This window comes from Danio aesculapii, chromosome 18 (genome assembly GCF_903798145.1).
Source record: "Danio aesculapii chromosome 18, fDanAes4.1, whole genome shotgun sequence".
In the NCBI taxonomy this organism is placed as follows: Eukaryota; Metazoa; Chordata; class Actinopteri; order Cypriniformes; family Danionidae; genus Danio; species Danio aesculapii.
This window is the reverse complement of record NC_079452.1, coordinates 1,967,492-1,981,679: the sequence shown is the minus strand read 5'-3', so window position 1 is coordinate 1,981,679 and position 14,188 is coordinate 1,967,492. Positions and strand designations below refer to the sequence as shown.

The 14,188-nt window shown below is 36.4% G+C and overlaps 1 protein-coding gene across 1 annotated transcript; it reads left to right on the top strand.

Annotated features, from left to right (window-relative positions):
- Positions 1 to 1,294: 1,294 nt before the first annotated feature.
- On the top strand, positions 1,295 to 5,179 carry LOC130245619 (extracellular calcium-sensing receptor-like). Its single transcript, XM_056478371.1, has 6 exons — positions 1,295 to 1,506; positions 1,592 to 1,883; positions 2,047 to 2,832; positions 2,926 to 3,153; positions 3,296 to 3,419; positions 4,278 to 5,179. The coding sequence occupies exons 1-6, from the start codon at positions 1,295 to 1,297 to the stop codon at positions 5,177 to 5,179; spliced, it is 2,544 nt and encodes an 847-aa protein (XP_056334346.1).
- Positions 5,180 to 14,188: the final 9,009 nt, after the last annotated feature.

Below are 14,188 nucleotides of genomic sequence, written 5' to 3'. Positions count from 1 at the left end.
GTTGATCTCTAATCTTTTATAACAGTTTATTTGTTTTGCTGAACACAATCGAAACAAATTAAGATATTTTAAATGTTATGTCAGTAAACAAACAGATCCCATCCCCCATTCACTTTTATAGTAGGAACAACATTTATATCAAATTGCTTCCAATCTTTGTGCACAGCAATACAAAAATATTTATTCAAATCTGGAACAACACGACAATAAGTAAAGTTATACGTAGAGTAGTGTTATACAATAAGTAGTGTCATACAGTAATTGCGGTCAACATTTACATGTTGTACTATAATGTCAAAAAAAGACATTTACCTGTTCTCTAAGTCTTCAGATTAAGGTATACACAGTGAATCTACTGAGGTATGGTTGTATCTTTTGTCGAGCCTTCCTAATGCTCATACCATGGACAAGAACATGGTCAATCACAGTAGCTCTTATTACATCAGATATTACTGTTCTTTGTCTTCGCTGACCACCTCAACCTCCTCTCACACGAACCCTTCCTTTCAGATTTTTATCCATTGTAGGGCCTCACCAACCAGTGCTCTCTGGACTGGCTTACTGTATATATTCCCTCACATCATTAGCTACATGTGTGGTCAGTTTTGAGTTGTTGTGTTCAAGTGTTGACACCTGTGCTTTATTTGTGTTTGACTTTTGTCACTTGTGCTCACCATTATGCAGCACTGGTGCGTCACAATGAAAATGTGTTGGCAAGTTGTGCTTAAACAGGTGAAAAGTGCTTATGGTTTTGCCAAAAGAGTGATTGATTCAATCAGTGGGTTCAGGCAACAGAGCATTTGGTTCAGACAATAGGGTTTAGTGTTCTAGCAATTGAGAAAAACTGTAAAGGAATTTGATACCTCATGCTGAAAAAAAAATGTTCAGTGATGATGAAGACATGTCCTTTACTCACTCAGTAGGAGAATAGTGTCAAACAGCTGAATGTGTATGGCTTATCCTCTTGCAAAATGCAGCTAAAAGTATAACTTTAGAACTTTTGGGGAATTATTTGTGTCTCCTTTAGAATTTGGTCAACCCCACCCCCTCTCTCTGAACAGTGGCTGGTATCACCAGGGAGATTAATAATAATTTTAATTTTGGTAAGGGCAGGTGGGCACTCATTGGCACAATAAATGTGCCAGGGTGTTGAAAATTTAAAAATTAACAAACACATACACATGATGAAACAAGTGCAATAGGCAAAACAGAGTGAAATAATTAAAATACCCCAAAGGGCATTGACATATAAAACAAATCGTGGCATGAAAAAGAGGCACAGATACATACTGCCATGGCAAAGAAGACTGTGCTGCTATTGTTGCTGGTTATTCATGGCATGTTTATGCCAGCATCAGCAGTATGCAACCTGCTTGGTCCGCCTGCATCCCCTCTTCTTTATGTGGAAAGGGACATTAACCTTGGGGCTGTTTTCTCAATCCACAGGAATGCTCTGCTGAAGATGCATCAATTCACTACCAAACCAGAGCCAACAAAATGTTCCAGGTTATTAGATTGATACTAATGTTAAACAAAACACAATGATGACTGTTTTCAGAATGGATTACAACTGATATTTTTTACCCCACAGCTTAAGCTTGCGTGAGTTTAAGTTTGCTCAGACGCTTATTTTTGCCATTGAGGAGATTAATAACAGCACTCAGTTGCTACCTGGTGTTTCTTTAGGCTATAAGATTTATGACACATGCCGCTCTGTTGCTCAGACAGTCCTCTCAGGCATGGCTTTGATGAACGGTTATGGAGAGACGTTAAGTGATACATCCTGCTTTAGACCACCTGCTGTTCATGCTATTGTTGGAGAGTCAACATCCTCAGCCACCATTGGCTTGGCATCTGTAGTTGGTCCATTCAACATACCTGTTGTAAGAAAATATATACATATAGATTAAAAAGTAAATCTATATGTATATAGATAAAAAGTATGTTTATGACAATTACACTAATTGAATATTAATTACTGGCAGTGAGGTACAAACTTTAAAATATTATCAAAAAAAAAAGTTTTTTTTTTTTGTTTTTTTGCAGATTAGTCATTTTGCTACATGTGCATGCCTGAGTAACAGAAAAAGGTATCCTACCTTTTTCAGAACTATACCCAGTGATTATTACCAAAGCAGAGCACTAGCTCAGGTTGTCAAGCACTTTGGCTGGACCTGGGTTGGGACAGTCAGGAGTCGCAATGACTATGGTAATAACGGAATTGCAGCATTTGAGGAAGCAGCAAAACAAGAGGGGATTTGTATTGAATACTCAGAGGCTATATTAAGTACTGATTCAGAAGACCAGCTACTTAAGTCCTTAGAAGTGATAAAAAGGGGCACTGCACGGGTGGTGCTGGCTTTTATTGCATTAGGAGACTTTTTGCCTCTCTTGAAAGTAATTTCACAAAACAACATCACAGGGCTGCAGTGGGTTGGCAGTGAATCTTGGATCACTTCCCAAAATCTTGCAGAAACAACGGAATACAGTTTCCTTTCTGGAGCTGTTGGCTTTGCTATAGCAAATGCAGAACTTATAGGCCTGCGAGAGTTTTTAATAAATGTGCATCCTGATCAGCAACCAAAAAATGGACTTTTAAAAGATTTCTGGGAAACAGCTTTTCAGTGCTCTTTTAGGAACAGAGACAATGGTGAATGTACTGGCTCAGAGAAACTGTCAGAGCTGCAAAATGAATATACTGATGAGTCAGAGCTACGTATAGTAAATAAAGTGTACACTGCAGTGTATGCTGTTGCACATACACTACATAATATATTAAAGAACAAATTCCCCACCAATAGCAGCAAAGAAGAGCTTCCTACACCACAAATAGTAAGTGCATAGATATGGTCATGCTGAATAACACTGTACATTCATATTTAATACTATTAAAATAGTGATTGTGTTTTTGATGCTTACTCTTAGGTATTGAATTATTTGAGGCATGTAAGATTCACTGTTAAAACAGGTGAAGACGTTTTCTTTGATGCAAGTGGTGATCCAGTTGCAAGATATGATCTTGTGAACTGGCAGCCTGATGATGATGGAAGTTTGCAGTTTAAGCATGTGGGCATCTATGACAGCTCACTGCCTTTGGAGCAACGTCTTCAAATCAATCGGGAGCAAATAATATGGACAGGGAACAGTGGACAGGTGTGTCATACTATACAGTAAATCTAAATGTGTATGAAAGTAGTGGTATAAAGGTAACAATATTATTCCCTGATAAATTGTATTTCATCAACTTAAGTCATAATCATTGTGAGCTTTTATATGACAAATTATTTTCTTATAGTTGCCTGTGTCCATGTGCAGTAAGGTTTGTGCCCCTGGATCTAGGAAAGTTATGCAAAAAGGACGACCTGTCTGCTGTTATGACTGTATTCTATGTGCAGAGGGAGAATTTAGTAATTCCACAGGTAAAGTAGTGAATGCTGGGTAAGTCTCATGAATTTAAAATAAATTTAATTAGATAATACTTAATGTTACATACCAGTTACACATCTGCACACTAGTACTAGTCAAAATTGCTAGTATATAGAATGAAGCTAATATGTTAGTGTCTGGACACTAACAATAGAGATGAAATATCCCACCAGGCACAGGACATCACATTGATGTTGTACCCCAATGTGGGGCGACGTTGCATTTTGTCTAAAAATGAAAATTGAGTTGACATCAGAACCCAACATCAGGTTGAGGTCAGTGTCCAATGTCTAACAGATGTTGGATTTTGGTCACTTTCCAACGCAACCTAAAAATCAACCAAATATCAACATCTAATGATATTACAGCTTAACGTTGTGGGGACGTTACCATTATAACGTCTATTAGATATTGGATTTTGGTTGCTTTACCTGACGAATAAATGTCACTATTTGACGTTAATATGATGTTGGATTTTGGTCACTTTTCAACAGAACCTAAAATCAACCAAATACCAATGTCATTTGGCGTCATTATTGGACATTAAAATAACGTCCTTAGACACTGGCTAGTAATGGAATTTTGGTAACCTGACATCACAACCTAAAGATATCCTGATATTAATGTCTTATGGTGTTGTGTGCCTGCTGGTAGGGGACTGTCTAAAGAAAAAGATAACAGGACATCTTATCATAAAGTTACCTAATTTTAACCCATACATTTAAGTGAGTACACTGAAAGGTCATGTAGTTGCATGCATGTACTGTAAAATGAAGTGCAACTATTAAAGGTAATATTGTTCACTTCATGGTTCTTTTTGTGATAGTCCATGTTTTTTTGTTTTTTCACAGATGACTGCTTTCCTTGTGATTTGGAGTACTGGTCAAATGAAAGTAGAGACAGATGTGTATTGAAAGCTGTTGAATTTCTTTCATACACAGAAGTCATGGGGGTGGTGCTTTGTATTTTCTCCTTCATCGGTGTGTTAATAACTGCAGTGGTATCTTTTCTGTTCTATCTTCATAAAGAAACACCTATAGTAAGAGCCAACAACTCAGAGCTGAGTTTCTTGCTGCTCTTCTCACTCTCACTGTGTTTTCTCTGTTCACTCACTTTCATTGGTCGCCCCACTGAGTGGTCCTGTATGTTGCGTCACACCGCATTTGGGATCACGTTTGTCCTCTGTATCTCCTGCATTCTGGGGAAAACAATAGTGGTGTTAATGGCATTTAAAGCTACACTTCCAGGAAGTAATGTCATGAAATGGTTTGGACCTCTTCAGCAGAGACTCAGTGTTGTTATCTTAACATTAATACAGACACTTATATGTGTGCTTTGGTTATCATTGAATCCTCCTTTCCCACATATGAATTTTAACTATTATAGAGGAAAGGTAATCCTTGAATGTAATTTAGGTTCAGCTCTGGGTTTCTGGGCTGTTCTGGGTTATACTGGCCTCTTGTCAGTTCTGTGTTTCATTTTAGCCTTTTTTGCTCGTAAACTCCCTGACAATTTCAATGAAGCCAAGTTCATCACATTCAGTATGCTCATATTCTCGGCTGTCTGGATCACATTTATCCCAGCTTATGTCAGCTCTCCTGGAAAATTTATTGTAGCCATACATATATTTGCTATTTTGGCATCAAGTTTTGGTTTACTATTTTGCATTTTTGCTCCAAAATGTTATATAATTTTGATACAACCAGAGAAAAATACAAAGAAACAAATAATGGGTAAATCATTAGCTCTTTAAGTAACTTGGCAACTGTAGTAATGCAACTGAAGAAAATCAACAAATATAAATTTTACTTATTGCCTGTAAACAGTAAAATAAAGCAATAAATATGTTTTATTCCCCTATTTTTTCCATTATGAATTCTCCTCCTTCGTCTGTTTATGCCATAAAACTGTATGACCTTTTAGGGCTTTTACAGTGTGGTTAGTGTGAAAGTCTCATGGTCAAGGAAAGGATAAAGGGAAATTTCTAACTTTTATTTCTCTCTCTTTCTTCTTGTATGGAAGTTTAAGGTACAGTTCTTAATCTATGTGGCAACTACTATATTTTGTCTTGACAGAACAATAAATCACTCAGTCCATGTCCACAATAAAGTTCTTTACTATTCCTAGTTGTATCATATATCAGTGTGAGGGTCCTTTCATAACTGTAGATTGATTGTTTTGTTCCGAAACAGGGATTACAATTATTACAATGACTATGTTTACATGGACACCAATAATTTGATTTTATTGCGATTAAGGTCATAATCGAACTAAAGAGAAATCCAATTAAGACGTGTGGAGTATATCGATTTTCGTCCCATTATCGAAGTAAAGTACAGACATGTAGAGCTTTTCGCCATGGGTTCGCCATGTGACGTTAATCTAATTATGTGCTATAACATGAAAAACGGGATCATGAAAGAAACTTTCACAAAGTAACTCATGTAAACGCTTTAATTTTATTATTGTCTTAATTAGATTAAGGCAAATATTTTGATTACTTATGTCCATGTAAATGTAGTCAATGTTTATTTTTGTTCTTGGTGCGGTTTGCTTTGACACGACAAATTTCTAAATGTGGATAAAACAAGTCACGTGCAAGTAAACTCTTCTCAAAGTGGTCAGAGTTTCAGGGTTTCTTTTCAGAGTCCCACAGATTCCACTCAGCTGTCATTATTTTAATCCATGATGATGAGCAATAAGACATTATAAGCGCACTTTAATTTTGACACCCACAGACATCGTCAGCAAAAATAAATCAGACAGGTAAGACTCTCTCATACATAGCCTCATTTCAGTTGTTAAGGGTTGTAAAAATCTATCTATTAAATCAATCTATTTAAAAACAAAAACGTTGGCTAGAATTATGAATTATATGCTTAAATTGAGGCCTTGAGACAAAAAACCATGAGAGTCCATATTTAAAAATTTTGAGTAGTAAGATTTTTTTTAGGATTGTGTTTGTAGTTTTAGAGTTGTTTGTAGTTGTTTAGATTGCAACTATGCAGTTTATTTGTAAGAATAGTGCCTATTTTAAAATATTTACAATTTCTGAGAGAAAGCTCATCGTTGTTCATTAGCCTGCCATACTGTAGTAGACCAAAGATGGTTGACGTTTTCTATCCACAAGATGGCGACAGAACCGCATAATAAGCCCTAACGCTTAAAAGCTTATAACAGTCTGATTTCTAACTACAGCAGATCAAATCAATATTAAACTGGTAAGCATACCTGCCAACATTCCTGTTTTTCCTGGGAGTTTCACGTATTTCAGACCAATCTCCCGCAACCATCCCGTTTTTTATTTCTTCCGGACAACTCCCGTAATTTCACCCACCCCTCTCTTTGGTACAGTCTGCAAACACCCCCGGGTTGCCCACTTTGGTATAGTACCCGATCTCAGCGGCCGCCCAAAACCCGCTGCATCCTATCGCGGTTCTCTCAACAGTATTATTTACTATTCAGAGACCTCAACCCCCCCCCCCCCCCCCCCCATGTTAGCCAGTAAGATGATCTCTCACTTGTTGTAGTGCTGTATTAATACTGATTTGCTCGCATATCAGGAATGTGTGTTGTGTTGGCAGACAGAAAGAAGCAAAGTCCGCACGTGTTTAGCGTTTTTCCTTATCGCAAACACAACAGCAGTCTGGTTGTGTTTGCGTTGCTTTTTTCTGGGTTAATTATTGTGATATACCGATTGCAACAGAGAAATACTGTAGACTGTAACACTGTAATAAGATATCTCTGTAGATGGATGACATTTCATGTCACGTTCATCCTTATAATATTAAATTGTGAGCAAAATCAGCTGTTTTTATGCTATAGAGAGTGATTCAAACACTAGCTCTAAAGTGACGTTGTGAATTAGTAACGGCTTCTGCTGTTTTGACATCAGCTGCAGATGTAAATGAATGGCGGAAGAAAGTAGTTCCTAATAAAAAGGGGTTTTTAGACTCTAGAGTTAGATTTTCTTATTTATATACACGATTGTGCCGTTGAACTGCTGTATAACAAGGCCTGCGGCCTCGTGCCAACGCACGCCTCCCACCAGTGCTGATATGAAGCCATATCGCACTGCTACCAGTCCATGTGAACCATGTGAGACTTTGACTAACACTCTGAAAAAAACAGCATAGACCAGCATGATTTTCATGCTGGACAATGCTGGTCTACCAGCTTGTTCTTGCTGGTGATACTGGTAGACCAGCTTCAGTTTGCTGGTGATGCTGGTTTACCAGCTTGATCCTGCTGGTCATGCTGGGAGACCAGCTTCGGCTTGCTGGTCATTCTGGTCTACCAGTTTGGTCTTGCTGGTAGACAGGCTTGGTCTTGCTGCTCATGCTGGTAGACCAGCTTAAGCTTGCTGATGATGCTGGTCTACCAGCTTGGTATTGCTGGTCATGCTGGTTTATGTTTGGTGGCACAGAAAGACAAAACGCATGGTCTTGCCGGTGATGCTGGTCAACCAGCAAGGTCTCATTATGCTGGTCTACCAGCATGGTCTTGTTAAGATCCATTTAATTGTTAGTTTCTGTATAAGTTACTGGAATGAAAAATACTGAAACTAAAATTAAGCTAGCATTGTCAAACAGTCTTTTAAGAGAAGTATATTAATATTTTGTAAAGTTTTAGCTTGCAATAAAACATACCACTTCCTAATTTTTCACACAAATATATTTAAATTATAAAAAAAGAAGATTCTTGAACATTAACATCTGTTTGAAACTTTTTATTGCAACGAATTTTTGCATGTTACATTGAAACTAGTATTGCTACCACAACAATATATAGAGTACATTCAATATTCACATTGATAAATTATCATGCTTCATCTGTATTGATGCATGTGAAGGATAAATACAGTACAATGTATTGTGGGGGTTGTGTAATCAAATAACATTGCAGTAACGTTGGAAAGCCGTTTGTTAGTTTCAATCTCAGTTACAACCCTTAAAACCATAGTACACCTAGCATGTTCAGGGCATTGCAACTTTGCAATTTCAGAAAGACAGCAAAGATATGAAGTAACTCATGGGCATATCGCAGTGAACAGCACGAGTTGAATCTGAAACCTCAGAAACTGGGCGCCAAATTGTCTGTCATTGAACTGGCTTGAGGGCTTATACCATCACGATAACAGAGCACCGATTGACTTGATTTGCTGCATCAATACTTTGGCTGTAGATGTTCTGGTACCCTTCAGGTAACTAGTAAATGACTAATAAACTTAAACAATAGGACTTTACAGGATTTTCAGCGGGAACGGCCTCACGAGACTTTTGAATGACTCCTCTACATGGTCATGTGCTCGCCTAGGGCACATCCTGCCAGATGTACAATTTCACAGAGACAAAGAGAAAATAATGCATACAAATGAAAGACAATCTCTTAAAATGTCAAAACTAAGGCAGATGTATCTTTGAATAATATGCCATGGTTTTCCTTATCTGCTATGTATATTCCAACCAACCAGGTTAATTAATGTGTTGTTTTATCCCTTATAGCAGATTAAAATTAGCTGTATGTCTCTGAAATGTATGATGTCTGGTATTGAACGAAAGCTAGTGACATTTGCAATACATTGGTGTAAATGAAAAACTATTAGCACAAACAGTATTCGTCTTGTAACCTTTGATGTGATATAGTCACAAAACTTACCACGAGAATTCTACATCCAGTTTGTTAATTATTGACCCTTTTTATGATGGTATGGGGCGTGGCCCCGCCCTTCATGGCAGCTGCTCATTGGAAGACAGTGCCATGGGGATGGACCAAACCAGGTCACTTAAAAACACCCTGCAACAAAGAAACTTTGTTTTTTGCATTAGCTGGCTTGCACATGCTATTGCTTTCTGCCCCCATTCGCCTGCTCGGCACTGCGCCGCCAAGGGATTGGGTCACCATGAACTCTCCATGCAAACCTCTTAAGTTTCGGGACCGCCGAAACCGCACAAACTTCCGCAAACCGACTCTCAGCAGTCTGTCATCTCGGTAACCCAGAACGATCCACTCACGAGCGAGGGAATCCCAAGGACGTCACAGAAGCCACCAGCCAATCAGGAGCACCGTGTTTCCCGAGGCCAGCTGGCGAGGGAAATTCGACTTCGGCAAAAAGGGCGCAAGTACCACAAACTAATGTTGTCTCTTGCTGATCTGGTGCAGATTGATGTTAAGCAGTTAAAGATAAGCCATATCTCTGCTTTTGTGGTTTCTCAGGTGTTATTCTAAGATCTTGTAAGAAGTATTAGAATTAATTTGGGACAGTTGTTCAACACATCTTACATCCTCTGAACTGCCTCTGTGTGAATGTGTGTGTGCGTTTGTTTGTTATTTGCTTATTACGTAGTTAGTTTCATGTATCATAGTGTAGCTCAATAAATCTTTGTTCTCATTTTGTAAGACCTGTGTTCTTGTTTATGTGCTTCTAAGTCATTGCCTCGAGCTGTAGATCTTGTTACCTGGCTAAAAGTTAACCCAATACTGTGTTATGTTATTATCGTTGGCCACGTAAATAACATTAACAAGATTGGTAAGATACGATGTCTACTATTTGCAGGACAAATGTTAGATAAAGTGTAAATCTTTTAATCTGATTCAGTCTGACTCAATTGAGTCGAATCAATGATTCAAATCTTCAAGATCCAGTTCATTGAAATGAGCTAATAAATCCCTGATTGATCTTAAAACATAGGTTGATCCCCTACATATATATATATATATATATATATATATATATATATATATATATATATATATATATATATATATATATATACACACACACACACAGTTGAAGTCAGAATTATTAGCCCACCTTTTAATTTTTTTTTATATATATTTCCCAAATGATGTTTAACACAGCAAGAACATTTTTACAGTACATCTGATAATATTTTTTATTCAGGAAAAAGTCTGTTTCATTTCGTCTAGAATACAAACAGTTTAAAATTTTATAAACACCATTTTAAGGACAAATTTATTAGCCCCTTTAGGCAAATTTTTTCCCGATAGTCTACAGAACAAACCATCGTTATACAATAACTTGCCTAATTACCCTAACCTGCCTAGTTAACCTAATTAACCTAGTTACGCCTTTAAAAGTCACTTTAAGCTGTATAGAAGTGTCTTGAAGAATATCTAGTAAAATATTATTTACCATCATCATACCAAAGATAAAATAAATCATTTATTAAAGGGTTTCTGCAGATATCATAATGTCAAATTTAAGACTTTTTAAGACCATTAAGTATTACATTTAAGACCTATATCGCAATATCAAAAACACACGAGAGAAAATGTAAAATCACAAAATTTGTGGTAAAATAAATTTATTTAAATTAAACAGTACTAAAGACAGGTTAGATGCACCATTGAACTACAGAAAAAAAACAACTAAACAAACAAACATCTTAATGCAGATTTATACCTTCGCCTGGCGCCGCATCGCACACCTCACGAAATGGACGAGGCTTTTATAATTGATGCGTTAGTGTGATATTTTTTTTAAATGACAGGGGGCGGTCAAAAGAAACAGACAGTAAAATCAGACAAATAAATAGACAATCATTAATGTCATTGAAGATGTTTTTGGGGGCCTCTTTTTTCTTTTAACAAACTTATGCCTCAGGTTTTTCCAAACTTTTCCAAAAACTTTCCTCCTTTCCCACTGCTGTTGCAATTTCTAGCCAAGAATTACTGGTCATCTGGTTATCTCTATGATCACGCATGGACGGATCATAAAGATGTCTGTACAGACAAAGCTGTTTCAGACAAAATCTCTTCAGTGTGTTTCATATTCAACTTAAATCAAAGGCGGTGCCGTGCGAACTGTTCAACCGAGTCTCAAAAAATTCTATTAGCTCCGCTGGCGTTATTTCACTGACAAATGTGGTGAGCGCAGTATTAAAAGTCAAGAGCGGATTCATGTAATACGAGTGAACAAATCTCTTTGCTCGTGCACTGATTTCTTCTGTTTGCGGACAAAACTGCGTGCAAACTCTCAAATATAAAGCGCTGCTCGCGCGCTAATTTTCTCACTCAAATATGCACTGCTCACGCAGAAATTTTTTCTCAGTACACTGTTCCCTCTTCCTTTCGTGCTTTTTGATATGATTTATATTAGTACACTATATATTACCAATAACCAAAATTCTAAAATAGACTTACATATTATTTTTAATCTAATAAACCTTAACATTTTTGGCTGTATGGTACATGATGATATATTTCCAGTTTCAAACACTTAAAGTCACAAAGAATAGTTTTATTTTAAAAATATTGATTAAACATCCAAAAGGTGAACCAAAATAATAAAAACAACAACAACAACAACAAAAAAAAAAACAATAAATATAAATAACACCAGCAGAAATGTAACTGTGATAGAAAAGAGGGGAAAACTTGATAAGGTATTATAGCCTACTGTACTATTCACTCTTCAAATAAATCTCACTAATCAATCTCATTTTATTATGGCAACTAAAATAAAGTGAACTAGTCTCAGTAAAGTAAACAATAAAGCACTTCAATTAATCTGTTGTAGTAATACTATAGTTGCTATGGTAACACAAGTGTTTTAAAAACAAATTACCCAGTGCTGTATTTTTTATTTATTTTATTTTTTTTACAATATAGGGTATATTATTTTACAATTCACCACACTTTATTGTAGTAAAACTACACTGTATTTCATTTTATCAGTTCACTATTCTTAATACTAAAGTATGATGTACAGTAGGTGAGAGTTCAAAGTGGCTATTACCGCCGTGGCTTATACCGCCGCCGTTTGAAATAAATGCTGCTCTGTTTTTAGTGTAAGACCGCAGTTTGTGAAAAAGCCGCCAGGGGGCGCAAAGGGACGGGATGCGAACGGAAAGAAATAGCCTTTACAGCAGCTCGCTCTCTCTCTCTCTCTCTCTCTCTCTCTCTCTCTCTCTCTCTCTCTCTCTCTCTCTCTCTCTATATATATATATATATATATATATATATATATATATATATATATATATATATATATATATAATTATGTATTTATTTAATTATATATAATTATAAATATATTCTTAATAAACTTCCCAGCCACAAATATTAAAAAAACACAACTTGTATTCAAACTGGGCGAGGATTAGAAAGAATACGATGATTGTTATATAATTTAAAATGTTATTCCTCTTGTCCAATTTCTTTATGCACATTTTTTCACTCGCTACTCTGCCAGGAACTTCGCCGCTAGAGAGCACCTTCAAAAATCTCAATCTCATGGCTCATTCTTCACGAATATAGAATTAAAATAATGCCGCGTTTGGTTCATTGTGCATCCCGCGGGTGCAACCAACAAGAATTGTGCATTTTAGTTTAACTTTTTGAGCGTTAAAAGCAGTTCGGTGTTAGTTTTTATTTAAATATATCAAGCCGAAACTAAACAGCGCATTCTCTCCGCCTCCTCGTTCATAACCAGCGGGACCAGGACAACTGCTGAAGCAGGCAATAGAGAAACTCCGTCATTCATCATAATCTTTCTTAGCTGATGTTTCGGAGTCGAAAGAATATATTAAAGAAAAATGTTCTTTTAACAGTCCCTATATATTTTATCTTTTTCTTTCTTTTTTTCCTGTCATTTCTCTTCAGCAAATTATATTTTTTAAAGCTGCTTGATTCTTTTAAAACCGAAAGCAGAGCCCGTCAATTGGTGTTTTTCCATAAGATACGTTTATACGATCATTTATCCTCTGATCCTTTTGCATAAAGGTTTTAATAAAAAAAAAACAGGTCACTTAATTACTTTCGATGTGCTAAAATATTTGTTAAACGAATGTTATTTAAAAAAAAGCATATGCACATATTACAATTGTAAAATAGTCTAAAATGCATGGTCTAATCAGAAATAAAGGAAATTAGTTATATTTAATGCATAAAATAGGCTAGCCTTTTTATAAATTGAGTTTAATTGATTTGAAACTTTTAATTGCATTTTAACGTCCTGTATAAATAATAAAAATTGCATCAGATTGACGAAAAAACTAATATTAATACCTGCAAACAGGGCCACGGTTACTTTTTTTTCACTGACTGGCATGACTGGCAAACGCGTCAGAAAAAAAAACTGCTGAATCTCTGCGAATATTTGGTTAACTTATAAAACAAATGTCTGGTTTAGTGATGTTAGTAATGCATAGAAAAATGCAAAGCAGAATTCTCCTGAGCTCATTAAACCACTGATGACAGCGACGGAATCACTGGCCCACCACGTTCTTACGAACATATTTTATTTATTAAAGGTATTATTTCATTGACCTGAACATAACCAGTTATAATATAATTACTAACCCATCCTCTAAAGCAGGCAACACTCTATTCAGCTATGTTTTGTGTTTTTACTTAGAAATATTTTCTTTTTGGCGAATGCTTGGAGCGTAATATAGATATTTTAAATAACAGGTAGTAGGGGTGGGCGGTACACCGGTGTCATCACCGGTGTGACATTGCGCCACGACATGGATTTTCTAATACTGTCAGTACCGTAATAAATCAATTATGCACCTTGAACGGCTGCATTTACATCAATAATAGCTAATTCTAAACAATAAGGCATTCAATTTTCTTCAAACGTTCAGTTGTGGTCTGAATACATGTCCTTATACTACAGGGCTCGAAATTGCAACCATTTTGGTCGCATGAGCGCCCGAAATTTAATCCATGCCCCCTTATAATATATTTGGGAGCATTTGTGTGTCTGAATATAATGAACAGGGAGCTTTTGTTA